The sequence below is a fragment of the Syngnathoides biaculeatus genome, chromosome 17 (assembly GCF_019802595.1).
Source record: "Syngnathoides biaculeatus isolate LvHL_M chromosome 17, ASM1980259v1, whole genome shotgun sequence".
NCBI classification, from domain to species: domain Eukaryota; kingdom Metazoa; phylum Chordata; class Actinopteri; order Syngnathiformes; family Syngnathidae; genus Syngnathoides; species Syngnathoides biaculeatus.
The window spans coordinates 19,351,223-19,367,942 of NC_084656.1; the positions used below are offsets into that span (position 1 = coordinate 19,351,223).

General features: G+C 48.3%; 1 protein-coding gene across 5 annotated transcripts in view; it reads left to right on the forward strand.

The window, feature by feature from the left end:
- Positions 1-16,720, forward strand: part of unc5cb (unc-5 netrin receptor Cb) — a 167,258-nt gene that overhangs the window by 85,672 nt on the left and 64,866 nt on the right. For all 5 annotated transcript variants that reach the window (XM_061801292.1, XM_061801293.1, XM_061801297.1 and 2 more), the window contains exon 2: positions 6,596-6,826. In XM_061801292.1, the coding sequence (XP_061657276.1) occupies positions 6,596-6,826 (231 nt within the window). The remainder of the gene's footprint in view (positions 1-6,595; positions 6,827-16,720) is intronic.

Genomic DNA, 16,720 nt, shown 5'->3' on the forward strand with positions numbered 1-16,720 from the left:
CCGATAAGCCGCAACTTTTTTCACGCGCTTTCAGCCCTGCGGTTTATGCAGTGATACGGCTAATTTGTGCATTTTTTCCTAACGGCCGCAAGGGGGCACTCGAGCGGAAATGGTATGAGACCGGTGGAATATGTGTGCCGAGGAAGTGACTTTTACCGGTCCGGCCCTGTTAGCGGTGCGCTAGCGTGTCACTGCCGTGTCTCTGTGATTTTTTTACCTGGTATGGTTTTTTTTTTAAACTGGCCCTGTTGGCGCAGCGCTAGTATTAGCGCTGCGTTAGAGTTAGTGTGCCGCTAGCTTTAGCATGGGGCTAGTGTTAGCGTGGCTAGCGTTAGCATTAAACTCTGTGTACCGTCTGTCTTTGTAAATATCTTGTGTTTGAACGTGGGTTTCAATGTGGGCACTTGCGGCTTTGACACAGCTGCGACGTATGTATGTACCAAATGGTATTTCCTTGACAAATGTACTGGGTGAGGCTTATAACCAAGTGCGCTCTGTCGGCCGGGAATTACAGTATTTTATTATGGCAAAGCAATGTGTTTTTAAACATTTTTTACCATTTAAGAACAAAAACATTTTAACATTTTTGCATTTTTTTTTCTAACGGCCGCAAGGGGGCACTTGAGCAGAAAAGGAATGAGACCGGTGGAATATGTGTGCCGAGGAAGTGACTTTTACCGGTCCGGCCCTGTTAGCGGTGCGCTAGCGTGTTACTGCCGTGTCTCTGTGATTTTTTTACCTGGTATGTTTTTGTTTAAAATGGCACTGTTAGCGCGGTGTTAGCGTGGCACTAGTATTAGCGCTGCGCTAGCGTTAATGTGGCGCTAGCATTAGCATGGTGCTAGTGTTAACGCGGCTAGCGTTAGCGTTAAACTCTGTGTACCGTCTGTCTTTGTAAATATCTCGTGTTTGAGTGTGGGTTTCAATGTGGGCACTCGCGGCTTTGACACAGCTGCGACGTATGTATATACCAAATGGTATTTCCTTGACAAATGTACTGGGTGAGGCTTATAACCAAGTGCGCTCTGTCGGCCGGGAATTACGGTACTTTATTAAGGCAAAGCAATGTGTTTTTAAACATTTTTTTTAACATTTGACAACAAAAACATTTTAACATTTTTGCAAGGCGGCACTCAAGCGGGAAAGGTGGCAGACCGGTGGACTATGTGTGCCGAGGAAGTGACTTTTACCGGTCCGGCCCTGTTAGCGGTGCGCCAGCGTGTTACTGCCGTGTCTCTGTGATTTTTTTACCTGGTATGTTTTGTTTTTTTTTAAACTCGCCCTGTTAGCGTGGCGTTAGCGTTAGCATGGCGCTAGTGTTAGCGCGGCTAACTAACTAATTCAAAACAAACCCGCAAAATCGTCTCACTGCGGCTAATATCCCTTAAGTCGGGTCGCTCGACTTTCGAGAAACCCGTGTACGTCTTCGGCGCTCACCGTTCTCAGCCCCGTCGGCTTTATTCTCGTGGTAAAGGTACAAGCGGAGGAGAATTACGGCGGCTCAACGTTTCACACGTTCATATTCCTTTTTCCTTTGTGCGCGTCTGGCGTCTCGGCCGCACCTCGTATCTCCTCTGCCCGCGAGCGCCTTTTAATACGTAATGACGGCGAGCGTGTCGGGAGCCGGCGTTCGGCTTTGATTCGCCCGTGTCCGCGCCGTCGTCCTTTTAATAGCGCGACGCTCCGGCTGCTCGGGGAGGCAACGACGCGGCGCCGCCGCCAAGACCAGCTCCCGGAGCTCTGGTCCACTCCCGCGTGGTCGACGCGGCTCGCTTTAATTCCGCATTCTTCCTCTTTCTTTCCGTAACAAGGCAGAAGGCCAAATTCATTTAACGGCGGCGGACTATTAATTGCTCCCATCTTCAAAAATGACACCGATACAGGCTTGATTATCCATTATAACAAATATTCTCTTTGTCTCTTAAATTATTCCCTAATATGACTTCCGGTGGGAATTAGCAAAACTCACCCTAATTACAGCGTAATACAATTGGAATAATATATATATATTTTTTTTAAAGTGCTGCGAGGACACGTTTCATTAAAATTTTAAAGCCGCAATATAAAGACAATTTTTGCAGTGCGCTGATTAAAATCAAGCCGGATAATTCCTAACACTTAATACAAGAACTCATATTGCATCTTAATCAGACGGAACAGACTTAAGAAACAAAATGGGAAGTCATTATTTTCAAATTCTTCGAAGCGGTGTTCATTGATTTTATATTTATATGTAATTATAACGCCATTGAACTCATCGCACCAGTTTTGCAGTCATACAAACCCATTAAGCGATGCATATTGGAACAAAAACAGTGGAGTAGCACATATAGACAGACAGTATATCAATGGCAACAAGCATATACTGTACCGTATTCCCTATCCTCTACGAAGAACAGCTAATATTACTGCGGCTTACTGATGAGCACGATGACGTGTGATTTACTTCTCACAGATGGCCCGGGCTTGTAAACCAGAAGGAGCATTCAGGTCTAATTTAAAAATTCTCCCACACAGTTAGAATATCTGTGGGCAAGTTTGTCACTCTGGTGCACGATATCCCGGTCGCCTCAGATCTGTGCCGCGTCGAAAGCGCCAGGAGCGAGCGAGATAACGGCAATGGCGGGTGAAAGACGGCTAACACAATCTTTAATGAGTTTCTGCCGACTCCGGCTCTCGCCTCTTTTCTGGGTCAAGGTCCCACCCCGGCTCCAGCGCGCGGGCCGTGGGCGGAATGCTGGACCGCGGAGCGAGCCGGGGAGCCGGCCGGCATCCACGTTGGCGTCGAGTTTAGAGGAAAGGAGCAGCGACGGATGAAATTCGACAGCGTGCGGATGAACCGCTGTCCCTGAAATGGACAGCGGTTCCCCTCCGGTTCCGTTACAAAAAGTATTTTGACGGCGAGTGTCACGGCTTGAATGCTTGTTTGCCTACCTTGACTTGTGAGCGGGTCGACTCGCAAGGTTTTCGAGTTACAAGCAGTCGCTGCCGCTGCAGAATTTAAGTGAAAAACCAAAATGGATTAATTATAAACCTGCAAGGGACCCACTTGTGGGCAAGGAGAGCGAGGTCTAATTTTGACGGCTTGGTGATGAAGTGCTGCCACCACAAGTGAAAACGCAGTCCGCGCTTTTACCGTCTTGTGTCTTTTTTTAGACCCGGAAGTTTAAACTAGTAGTTTTGTCTACTCTCCTTTGGCCCCACGATAGATGGGACAGGGTGCGCAGTGGCCCATTTGCGTAAATCCACACCCCCTCCTTAAAAGAAACCAAGTTGAGCAAGATTTTTAAAAAACGGTGTGAGTACGATGCTACGGTATGCGCATAGGTCACTTCAGGTTGCATTTAATTCAGCGCAGATTAACCGCAAAGTAAACAAGACGCCTTATCCCAGCCCTCGTGGTGCGGATGGACTCGGTCCTCCCCCCACCCCTCCGCCTCGCCCGCCTTTTCATTTCCCAGCAATCATCTCGCGGCGGGGGGGCCGTGGCAGGTATGGAGGCGGCGATAACATTAGAGAGACATCACAGGGAGATATCTGACCGAGAGCGAGATTATTCAGCGCCGCAAAGGCGACCGGGAGGCAACCACTGTCAGACATCAAGGCTCCGGCGTGTCCGCACAGGACAAGAGAGGTGGCGGAGGGGTAGGGGTGGGGACAAGGGCACTGACGAATTACTGATGTTCTGATAAACTCCATTTTTTTATTTTTATTTTTTTTGTTCTTCCCCCTCTACCTTTTGAATGCAATCGTGGTATGCGACAACGATCACCTAAAAACTGAAGAAGTTTAGCCTTCAGGCGATGTCGAAACAACCCGAGGTCTTGACGGATGTGCCCAAAGACGACTTACCGAGACCGTGGTCCTCAGTCGGAAAAAGGTGACGTGCACCTCTCCTGGTCGGGGGTGAGATCCTGCCACCCCCAAGTTGGAGGAGTTCAAGTAGCTCGGGGTCTCGGGATGAGAATCAGAACGTCCAAATCCGAGACCGTGGTCCTCAGTCGGAAAAGGGTGACGTGCACCTCTCCGGGTCGGGGATGAGATCCTGCCACCCCCCTAGTTGGAGGTGTTCAAGTAGCTCGGGGTCTCGTTCACGAGTGCGGGAAGAACGGACCGGGAGATCGACAAGACGGATCGCTGAAGCGGACTTTGTATCGGTCCGTTCCGGTTCATCTACGTTCCTACCCTCACCTATGGGCGTGAGCCAAAAGAACCAGATCACGGATACAAGCAAGCGGCCGAAACTAGTTTCCTCCGCAGGGTGTCCGGGATCTCCCTTAGCGATAAGGTGAGAAGCTCCGTCATCAGGGAGGGGCTCAGTGTCGAGCCGCTGCTCCTCCGCATTGAGAGGAGCCAAGTGAGGTGGCTGGGGCATCTGATCCGGATGCCTCCCAGACGCCTCCCTGGTGAGGTGTTCCGGTCACGTCCCACCGGAAAGAGACCCCGGGTATGTCCCAGGACACGCCGGAGAGACTATGTATCCCTCCGGAAGTGGCTGGGGAAAGGGAAGTCTGGGTATCCCTGCTGAATCTACTTCCCCCGTGAAAAAGCGGTAGAAAATGGTGTGTTATTTTCACCAATTATTAACTGAAGTATTGGGAATAGTCTACCCTCTTTGATCATGCGACGTTATCGGATTATTTATTTTTGGGGGTCGCGGGGGGAGGTCCCCGCAAGATGACGGCTTTGGAGATAACGAGGATTCCGCTCGATACCGGCGCTCGACTACGTCACCAAAGCAAACGAATGGTTGTCTCATCTTCGCGAAGGCTTGCGACGTGTAAGAAAATGCAGGGACGATCGCAAGTCATCACTTTTCGGCTTATAAAAATGAATTTTTTTTGACTTTGGTGCAAGCTGTAGGCCGTCGTTTTGCTAAAATATCAAATTCTGAAGGTTTTTCTTGCGGACCTGGATTGTAAATCCGTCCCAAAGCTCGGCTTCCAGTCGGGTATGGTGCAAAAATATTCCTCGGGTCTTCCCAGAAAACCGATCGGCGGTAAGAATAGAACCGTTCTGGAGGTGACAAACGAGAGGGACAAATGGGTTTTTGTCCTGCTCCTCTTCAAAGGAGGAATTCCTCGTGCCCCCCGTGCGCGGATTTTGCGCGGAGATGAAAGCGAGTTGTGATTACGGGGAAGCGGTATCTGTCGACTGCAGGAGTAACGGAGGACCGGCACAAAGTGGGCCGGGGGGGGGCCTCGGGTCATTAGATCTCGCGTTCCCGCGTCTACGTGTTTGCGAGCCGGCGAGACAAAAAAAGCAGAGCGGAGTTGAAACCGGCCGACGGATTCGGATGACTTTCCGACGGCGCTTCATCGGAGTCCACCTCTGAACTCCGAAATGTGGAAATCATTTGCCCCCCCCCCCCAAAAAAATGCCGCGGCAATTATTCATTTTGTCGAAGTTCCTTTCACAACGTAAACATGACGTAGTTCTTTCAAAATAGATTAGCCATGTTTGAAGGTCATTGCTAAAAACATGAAAAGGCCAAGAACTGAATTCAGTCGGGAATTGTGGAGAACGTCAATCCGTTTTTGCACCATTTCAGTTTTTCTTAAAGCGCGACTGTCATGAAATGGAGGATTTTTGGTATATTATTAATGAAAAACCCACAGCCAGTACGGTCCCATGTGTTTTTTCACCACAAAAAATGATTTTGACATATCCATCTTTTTGTAACTCCCGCCATGAAAATCCTCTCAGGGATTTGTTTTCGAGAAGAAGCAGGAAGTGACGTACAGGACGGAGGCGCCCCCTAGTGGACTCGTTTGTTTCCGTTAGTTTTACCTCCGGGAAGGTAGCTCATTGTTCCTTCGTGTTAGCCAAAATGCCGGATCGTTGCATTGCTGGACGTTGCTCGAACACTCGGGAGGATGGATTTAGCTTTGGGGATGGGGGCGGCTCTGAAGAACCCAGCCGAGAATGCGCGCATGCAGCGCCCCGGCTCGACTGTGTTCAACAAGTACTGCGGCGGCTTTGAACATACCCTTAAAAGCAGCACGGCTCGGCTCCGTGATATGCCACCACGGCGCGGAAAATCAGCCACACCGGCGGTCACTGCTTCTGAGAAGGGGGCGCGTCGGGCTTTGGGGACGGGGGCGGCTCCGAAGAACCCGGCCGAGAAAGCGTCACTCAGCCGCGTCCGCAAGTACGGCGCCCCGGCTCGACTGTGTTGCTCAGTCCTGCGGCGTCTGCGAACACCCCCCTAAAGCGGGACGGCTCGGCTCCGTCGTAAGCCACACCGGCCGGCTGCGATGAGCCGCGGAAGTGGATCGGACGGGGATGCGGTTCGGCCGTGATCGCATATCATCTGAATATGGCTCGAAACAATAATGTCATATCGCCTCGGTAACTTCACTCGGTATATAATTTGGCAGGCTTGTGAACAACACTCTTCACTGCGGTGTGTCAAATTTGCAAGACATATTTATTGATGGATTCATTTTTGTGTGATGAATTTTGCCGTTGGCCTCTGTGAACATATCGAAAGTCCAATGAAGTCTCCATGCGAAGGCGAAAGTGAATTTTAGGTTGAATGTGAATAACTTTTTGCTCTGTCATGTCATTATTCATTTTTCACTCAACCCCCCAGTGGACGACGACTTCATCGGTCTCAGCGAGCTCCCGGAAACCTTCCCCTCGGACCCGCCCGAGCCGCTGCCCGTGTTCCTGATGGAGCCCGAGGAGGCCTACATCGTCAAGAACAAGCCCGTCAACCTGTACTGCAAGGCCACGCCCGCCACGCAGATCTACTTCAAGTGCAACAGCGAGTGGGTCCACCAGAAGGAGCACACGGTGGAGGAGCGCGTGGACGAGAACTCCGGTGAGGGGAACGACCTTGCGCATTTCCCGGGGCGCCAATCAAAACTGAACGTTAGCTTAGTTAAAAGGAAAGTATTTGATTCAGTGCCGGTATTGAGTCATCCCCGTCTGAAATAGAAGCGGAACGTGAGCGAAAAACCGCAAGGAGTTTACGCCCCTCCTGAAGATGTTCGTAATTTCCCATTTTAATTCCGTGCTGCCTTGAAATTCGAGTTTGATTTGTTGCAAGACCGAGTCCTCCATTACTACACTCATCAATTGCTTATAAAGCTGCGACGCATAAGTTGTTAGCCCGTCTGTGGCATTTTTCTTTGCTCATTAGCATTACACTAAAAAGATCTTCATAAGGCAAAAACTATTTCATTATAGTTGATTGATACTGACAGGGGCGGCACGGTGGATCGGATGGTAAAGCGTGAGCCTCGCAGTTCTGAGGATCCGGGTTCGATCCCGGCCCCGCCTGTGTGGAATGTGGATGTTCTCCCCATGCCTACGTGGGTTTTTTCCAGGCACTTTTGTTTCCTCCCACATCCCAAAAACATGCAACATTAATTTGACACTAAATTGCCCCTAGGTGTGAGGGGCACTATTTTATGTATCCAAAAAAAAAAAAATGTGAACAAATGACCTGTAATACCATTTCCATTCACACTCGAAATTGCCCCAAGGTGTGATTGTGAGTGCGGCTGTTTGTCTCGATGTGCCCCGCGATTGGCTGGCGACCGGTTCAGGGCGTACCCCGCCTCCCGCCCGTTGACACCTTGGCTAGGCTCCGGCGCTCCCCGCGACCCTCGTGAGGATAAGCGGCAAAGAAAATGAATGGATGATACTTAAAATAGTTTGACAGTCAGGTTCGAAACCTCTTTTAAAAAATAAAAAAACAAATCTGCTGCTTGTTGATCGGCGAATCGAGGTCACTGCATTATTCTTATTTGAAATTTCCTCTCTTAAGTCAAAGTAAAAATTGTCCGAACGCCTCGTATGTCTGCAAAATCATATTTCTCTCTATAGATGATTATCTGTGAATAACTGAATATAAGTTCCACAGGGGAAAAAAAGAACTAGTCTTTTTTTTTATATTTTTTTTGTCACTTTTATTGTTTTTATGCCATTTTAAATCTTTGTTTTCAAATGCCTTAAATCGTGTAAAGCACACAATTTATCACAATTTTGCTTTGCTTTGCTTAGCGAACGTCAAATATGCACGGGATTATTATCGTGTTATTAAAGTTTGGTGAGATATAACAGGGATGGGCCCCCCCCCCCCATCTTCTCTTGCATTTGAAGACGTTTGCGATCATCCCGAGAAAGGCAGGGAAGTGAATCTCCGGCAAGGTTATTTCTTCCCACTGAATTCTCAGGCCCCCGAAGGCACCGGCGCTTTAACACATAACACCGCGGCCGCTCATTGGCTGCATTCAGCTGCTGGATTGGAAATTGAGTTATTTTTTTTTTTCCGTCTTCTTCTTCTTCTTTTTTTCCCCCCACAGGTACAAATCATTTCACATTTAGCCCGTTTTCATCTCGCTGTTTACTCGTCACACCCTCGCGCGCGTATGAATACGTTTGAAGCCGTCACGCGGACCCCGAAAAGCGCGTTTTTGAAAAAAACGCGTTGCAGCCAGCGTGGAATATCAAAGGCGTATTGAAGTCGCACCCTTTCGGCGCCCGAGATGTTACTCGCGTTTTGTTTTGCTCACTGTTCCCGCGAAAGGAGGCGTTTGAACGTTGCCGTGTTTCTTTGGCCCTTTGTGTCAAAGGCGTTTGCGCTAAAAGCAGGAAAAAACACAGGGAAAAAAAAAAAAAAAAAAACAGCCCACGCGTCGCCGCGGCAGCCGAGGCCCGCGGGCTACTTCCTGTGTGGATTTTCATTCATTCGTGCCCTGCAAATACACACAAACGCGCGCCAAATACTTTACCCGACCTTAACCTTAGCAAGCACATTCAAAGAGGATGAAATTAGGCTGCAATTCCCGACCATTTCACATCAAGCTGAACAATTTTCCCTCAAGACGTGAGAATCGCTACACTTCAAATATGTATTTTTAAAATAAGGCGCGCGGTTGTTTGTGTTCCACTCCGGTCTTTGTACGTACCACGATTTACACCCGTGGAAAATAAAAATGCACAAATGTATAAAAATGGAAAACTTTATTTCACCCGGCAAATTCTCCTGCATATTTTTCCAATATTTAACCCAGCTGTGGATGCCATTGACGATTATATGCGTCAAATTTTTATTTTTTTTAATGGGTACTCATGTAGGGTGGCACAATGGATCAGAAGGTAAAGCGTTAGCCTCACAGTTCTAAAGACTTGGGTTTGATCCCAGCCTCGCCTGTGTGGCGTTTGCATGCATAATCCACAAATGTTGATTTTTTCTTTTTGTTTTTTTAAAAAAGTGTAAAAATTATGGAGGAAATTGTATTATCATGCTAATGCTAGTTGTTAATTAATATAAGTTTTTTTTTTTGGGGTGGGGGGGGCAAGTATCTGTACCGTGGCGGCACGGTGGGTCAGCTGGAAAGCGTTGGCCTCACATTTCTGAGGACCCGGGTTCGATCCCGGAACCGCCTGTGTGGCGTTTGCATGTTCTCCCCGTGCCTGCGTGGGTTTTCTCCGGGCACTCCGGTTTCCTCCCGCATCCCAAAAACACGCGACATTAATTGGAGACTCTAAATTGCCCGTAGGTGCTAAAGTTCCGACCCCCTTGAGAGTTTCCGACGACGCCGGATTCGGGTCGATAGCCAGGAAAATGCGGCCGGCGGAAATTGGATCTTTCCCTTCCCGCGGCTCCTCTCCCGGGCGCGCTCCGTTTCCCGCGTCTTCGCTTTCATGTCGCCGTTCCGAAAACGAGGACGAGACGGGGGGAGACGAACCCCCACCCCCTCCAAAAAAAAAAAAGCAAACAAACGAAGGTGTTCTTGACATTCCACAGATATGAAAAAAATCCTTTGAAATGCGGCGCGGCAGACAAATTGATCAAGCGAGCTCGCCGCCGAGTCGGGAATCGGTTCAATGTCGGAGCAATGTGACGAATGGACCGGACGAGAAAAGATAACAAGATGGCATTTATCAAATAAAAAAAAAAAAAAAAAAAGTGATGTGAAAGCTTTTTTTTTTTTTAATAACTGTGATACAAAGCACTCAAAGCTTCTTCTTCTTTTTTTTTTTTTCCTCCCTTCTCTTCATGACTTCACTGCACTCGCTTACTGTGGATCGAATCCAAAGAATTAAATCCTCCTCAGACTTAGCGGCGGTGCGCGGCGCGCCTCCGACGGACTCGTCAAACAAACAAAAAAAAAAAAACGCACCGTTTCGTAATTTTTGCATTGTGAATCTTTTTAAACAGAGCCCAGAACCCTTCGCGGCATCTGATAGCAACGCTGAAATATGAAAAAAAAAAAAAAAAAAAAAAAAGGACTCCGCTTGTTTTCGGCTTTGTATTTTTTTTTTTTTTTTTTGTTCCGCAGCTAAAATCCTCAAAGTGAACTCTGCTCTACTTTAAGAAATACATAATGAGAAGTAGTACATGTTTTGGGGCGATACTTTTTCATTCTTAGGAGTTGGGTGCAGGAAACTGCGAAAAACAACATCGAAGAAGTACAAACTTCCCTCTTTTCTTTACTAATTAGTGTAAAGCAACTTATTTTATCCAAGACGAGACTAAGGGCAGCAAGTAATCAAAACGCTGCAACCAAGTGGAGACTGTGGACTTTCATGTTGCGGCATCGCGCATCGGTCAAAATGAGATAAACGGCAGCAATCAAGGAGGAGGATTTCCACAGTAAAGAGATTGTCCATCCATGACGAGACTGAGGGCAGCAAGTAAATGGGGTCCCTGCAGCCAAGTGGAGACTGTGGACTTTCATATTGCGGCATCCGCATCAGTCAAAATGAGATAAAGTGCAGCAATCAAGGAGGAGGATTTCCACAGTAAAGAGATTGTCCATCCATGACGAGACTGAGGGCAGCAAGTAAATGGGGTCCCTGCAGCCAAGTGGAGACTGTGGACTTTCATATTGCGGCATCCGCATCAGTCAAAATGAGATAAAGTGCAGCAATAAAGGAGGAGTAGAGTCTCCCCTATTTCCACAATAAAGAGACTAATTCTATCCAAGAGGAGACTGAGGACAGCAATTAATTGGAACGCTGCAGCCAAGTGGAGACTGTGGACTATCATATTCCGACATCGTGCCATCAGTCGAAATGAGATGAAGGGCAGTAAAGAGACAAATTTTATCCAAGATGAGACTGAGGGCAGCAAGTAAACAGGGTCCCTGCAGCCAAGTGGAGACTGTGGACTATCATATTGCAACATCGTGCATAAGTCGAAATGAGATAAACGGCGGCATCAGAGGAGAAGGAGAGTCTCCCCTATTAACTTTCCACAGTAAAGAGACTAATTCTATCCAAGACGAGAACGAGGGCAGCAAGTAAATGGGATCGCTGCAGCCAAGAGGAGACTGAGGGCAGCAATTAATCGGAAAGCTGCAACCAAGTGGAGACTGTGGACTATCACATTGCGGCATCGTGCATCACGCAAAATGAGCAATAGAGGATAAAACGAGTCTCCCCTATTAACTTTAAACAGTAAAGAAACTAATTCTATTCAAGACGAGACTGAGGGCAGCAAGTAAACTGATTGCTGCTGTCAAGTGGAGACTGTGGACTTTCATATCGTGGCATTGCGCATCCGTTGAAATGAGATAAACGGAAGCAAGAGAGAAAGACGAGAGTCTCCCCCATTAAATTTCCACAATAAAGAGACTAATTCTATCCAAAATGAGACTGAGGGCAGCAAGTAATCAGAACGCTGCAACCAAGTGGAGACTGTGGACTGTCATATTGCAGCATCGCGCATCAGTCGAAATGAGATAAACGACAGCAATAGAGGAGCAGGAGGAGGAGGAGAGTCTCCCCTCCTAACGTTCCACAGTGAAGAAACTAATTCTATCCAAGATGAGACTGAGGGCAGCAAGTAATCAGAACGCTGCAGCCAAGTGGAGACTATGGACTATCATATTGCAATGTCGTGCACATGTCGAAATGAAATAAACGACAGCAATAGAGGAAAAGGAGAGTCCCCTGTTAACTTTCCACAGTAAAAAGTCTAAATTTATCCAAGATGAGACTGAGGGCAGCAAGTAAACGGGGTCGCTGCAGCCAAGTTGAGACTGTGGACTATCATATTGCAACATCGTGCATAAGTCGAAATGAGATAAACGGCAGCAGTAAAGGAGGATTTCCACGGTAAAGAGATTATCGTCTATCCAAGACGAGACTGAGGGCAGCAATTAATTGGAACGCTGCAACCAAGTGGAGACTGCGGCATGTACAGTAATAGCACAGCATTACTGCAATATTTTTTCGACGCCCCGGGGGAGGGGGGGGGGGCGTTCGTGACCCGCGTTTGAGCAGGTTACCATGGCGACGGGTGCGATTTTTAAATTGGTTCAGGGAGTTGCACCGATACGACGCGCTGGATGTTTGTTAAGCAATTAGCGTCGAGGCTGCCGTCTATTTTTTTGTGCGTGTTCGCTAGTGAGTCAAGACCTCGGAGGGCCTTTAAATATGAAAATGAAAAAATATGAATACCGCGCGACAACCACGCCGATGACAACGGCGGCGCGTTGAGATAGGAGCGTACTTTGTTCCCGTGGCCACGCTCGCGAGACTTGTACCTCAAATCGTCTATCTCCATTGAAACGAGCGGAAAGCACTTTTATCGGTCACGTTGCATCAATTATGATTTATGATGAATCTCGCATGATGAGCTCAAGGCCGCGCGTGCCTGTGTCGTTTCACCGGCCAATCGAATTGCGGCGGGGCGGGTACTTCCTAGAACACATCATTACATTGCTGCGACTCCTCTCGGAGATCATCGGTACAGCACTAATTTGTCATCCTTCACAGAGGATAAAAATTACGAGCGAGTACTGCTATGGATATTGTCGGTCTACATGTTGTTGCTTCACCAATTCTGTTTAGTCTATTGCTTAAAGGGAATTGGCATAGATTCTAATTTGTGTTAGCGTTAGCGGCAAGCCCGTATTAAATACATGTTTAATTGCGTTGTTTTATGTATTTTAAAGTATTTTTCTCAGCACGGAACGCATGGCCCGCTCCCCCCGTCGCGCGCGAGAGAAAATGGGTCGGTTCCACCCGATGATTTCCGTCGCATAAGCGCAATCGGGTTCCGCTATTTTGCATTCCGCGGGAAACACGCGGTTGCTTTGCGATCGGCGGCCAGGTAACACCGGAGGCGGCGAGTACATGAACATTTTTTGACGGAATGAACTCGTTCGCACGCGGTTTTGTTGTGTAACGAGGGAGGCAATTTGTGTCTGGGAACACGGCGAGCGTACATCACTCAATAGTCGAGCGTGATGTATGTCGGGGGGGGGGGGGCGCGGCGCAGGAGGGGGAAGTACAAAGCATACATTCAAATGAGATGTCGGGAAAGGCACGGAAATGTTGCTGAATGTTGCTCGTGAGGATACCTGCAGGGAAGTTGTACTTTCCCCCTCGCTAATACAGCAATACCTTGAGTTACAAGTATAATTTATTCCCTGACGACATTCGTGATGAAAATCATACGGAGTGACTGTGAACTGTCCTCCGTAGAGGTGAATGGAAATGGCATTCGTCCATTTTCTTTGCCGCTTATCCTCACAAGGGTCACGGGAGTGCTGGAGCCTAGGCAGCAGAGTACGCCCTGAGGTGGTTGCCAGCCAATCACAGGGGACATAGAGACAAACGGTCCCGCTCACAATCACACCTAGGGACAATTTACCCATCCATCCATCCACTTTGTTAGCCGCTTATCCTCACGAGGGTTGCGGAGAGTGCTGGAGCCTATCCCAGCTGTCAACGGGGAGGCAGCAGAGTACGCCCTGAGATGGTTGCCAGCCAATCACAGGGGACATAGAGACAAACGGTCCCGCTCACAATCACACCTAGGGACAATTTATCATCGATCCACTTTGTTAGCCGCTTATCCTCACAAAAGTTGCGGAGAGTGCTGGAGCCTATCCCAGCTGTCATCAGGGAGGAGACCGGGTACACCCTGAACTGATTATCAGCCAATCGCAGGGCACACGTAGACAGACAACAGTCGTACTCACAATCACACCTAGGGGCAATTTATCCATCCATCCATCCACTTTGTTAGCCGCTTATCCTCACGAGGGTTGCGGAGAGTGCTGGAGCCTATCCCAGCTGTCAACGGGGAGGCAGCAGAGTACGCCCTGAGATGGTTGCCAGCCAATCACAGGGGACATAGAGACAAACGGTCCCGCTCACAATCACACCTAGGGACAATTTATCATCGATCCACTTTGTTAGCCGCTTATCCTCACGAAAGTTGCGGAGAGTGCTGGAGCCTATCCCAGCTGTCATCAGGGAGGAGACCGGGTACACCCTGAACTGATTATCAGCCAATCGCAGGGCACACGTAGACAGACAACAGTCGTACTCACAATCACACCTAGGGGCAATTTATCCATCCATCCACTTTCTTAGCCACTTATCCTCATAAGGGTCGCGGGAGTGCTGGAGCCTATCCCAGCTGTCAACGAGGAGGCAGCAGAGTACGCCCTGAGATGGTTGCCAGCCAATCACAGGGGACATAGAGACAAACGGTCCCGCTCACAATCACACCTTGGGACAATTTACCCATCCATCCATCCACTTTGTTAGCCGCTTATCCTCACGAGGGTTGCGGAGAGTGCTGGAGCCTATCCCAGCTGTCAACGGGGAGGCAGCAGAGTACGCCCTGAGATGGTTGCCAGCCAATCACAGGGGACATAGAGACAAACGGTCCCGCTCACAATCACACCTAGGGACAATTTATCATCGATCCACTTTGTTAGCCGCTTATCCTCACAAAAGTTGCGGAGAGTGCTGGAGCCTATCCCAGCTGTCATCAGGGAGGAGACCGGGTACACCCTGAACTGATTATCAGCCAATCGCAGGGCACACGTAGACAGACAACAGTCGTACTCACAATCACACCTAGGGGCAATTTATCCATCCATCCATCCACTTTGTTAGCCGCTTATCCTCACGAGGGTTGCGGAGAGTGCTGGAGCCTATCCCAGCTGTCAACGGGGAGGCAGCAGAGTACGCCCTGAGATGGTTGCCAGCCAATCACAGGGGACATAGAGACAAACGGTCCCGCTCACAATCACACCTAGGGACAATTTATCATCGATCCACTTTGTTAGCCGCTTATCCTCACGAAAGTTGCGGAGAGTGCTGGAGCCTATCCCAGCTGTCATCAGGGAGGAGACCGGGTACACCCTGAACTGATTATCAGCCAATCGCAGGGCACACGTAGACAGACAACAGTCGTACTCACAATCACACCTAGGGGCAATTTATCCATCCATCCACTTTCTTAGCCACTTATCCTCATAAGGGTCGCGGGAGTGCTGGAGCCTATCCCAGCTGTCAACGAGGAGGCAGCAGAGTACGCCCTGAGATGGTTGCCAGCCAATCACAGGGGACATAGAGACAAACGGTCCCGCTCACAATCACACCTTGGGACAATTTACCCATCCATCCATCCACTTTGTTAGCCGCTTATCCTCACGAGGGTTGCGGAGAGTGCTGGAGCCTATCCCAGCTGTCAACGGGGAGGCAGCAGAGTACGCCCTGAGATGGTTGCCAGCCAATCACAGGGGACATAGAGACAAACGGTCCCGCAAATGGCGCTTAAGCGAGCCCCCGATGAGAAGCACCTATCCTCAATAGGTGGGTTACATTGCCAAGATTGTTTTGGTTTTTTTTTAATAAGCTAATCGAAGTTCTCAGCTCAGCTCGGCAAAGAAACGTGAAGTCATCGGATGAGGTCAGCGGGGCACATCAGGAAGTGTTTCACGCGGCTTTAGCGCAGCCCGTCCGGGTCGCGGGCGACTCTTGAGGTCCGCGTGGCGCTCGTCGTTATCGTAATTAGATTTTAGGCAAATCTAAATTGCAATGTCGAGTCGGCGCTAATTCCCATGAATCCAAGCGGGATTTTTATTATGGAACGACCGTTTACTGTACTTTACTACATTTGTCAAGTATTTGTTCGTTAGTTTGTGTTTTATTATATATATATATTAGATTGTATATATTATATCTTTATATTTTACTTTTACTCCCCATGAGTAAAGAGAGGCAACCATGGACAAATTTTATTAATTTACTTTGCTAAAACGCATTGCTCATGTTGCTTCCAAAAATGATTTGTAGCACATGCGTTGTTTTGGGTTATCCTAAAAAAGAAAAAAAAAATACCTTCCACCATTACAGAATTTTCAAATAAAAAAAAACAAAACAAAACAATAACAATAATATTTCCAGGTAAGGGGCTTTTTTTTCCCAATTATTCTATTATTATTATTATTATTTTATGAGTATTTTTTTTTCTTTGTAGCAAGTCATCAAAATACATATTTCATGGGGAGGTCCGCGTCACATTATTTTTTACATCCGAGTCACTCGGAACAGCTGTTCCATATTTGCCCCTCGGGATATGAAAATGGACTCATTGGCCCCGTCTTGCGGTCACGTGATCCGATCGGGATGACACATATTTTATATAACAATAGCCAAGTAGCATAAACAGCTAGCGGTAAGTAGTTTTTAATTTTGTCGCTAAATATCCATCCATCCATCCATTTTCTTAGCCGCTTATCCTCACGAGGGTCGCGGGGAGTGCCTGTGTGGCCTCACAGTTATGCCGCCTGTGTGGAGTTTGGATGTTCTCCACCCGTGCCTGCGTGGGTTTTCTCCGGGTGGGCATTCCGGTTTCCTCCCACATCCCAAAACATGCGACATTTCTTGGACACTCTCAATTGCCCATAGGTGAGATTGTGAGGCTGTTGTCTATCTCTATGTCCCCTGC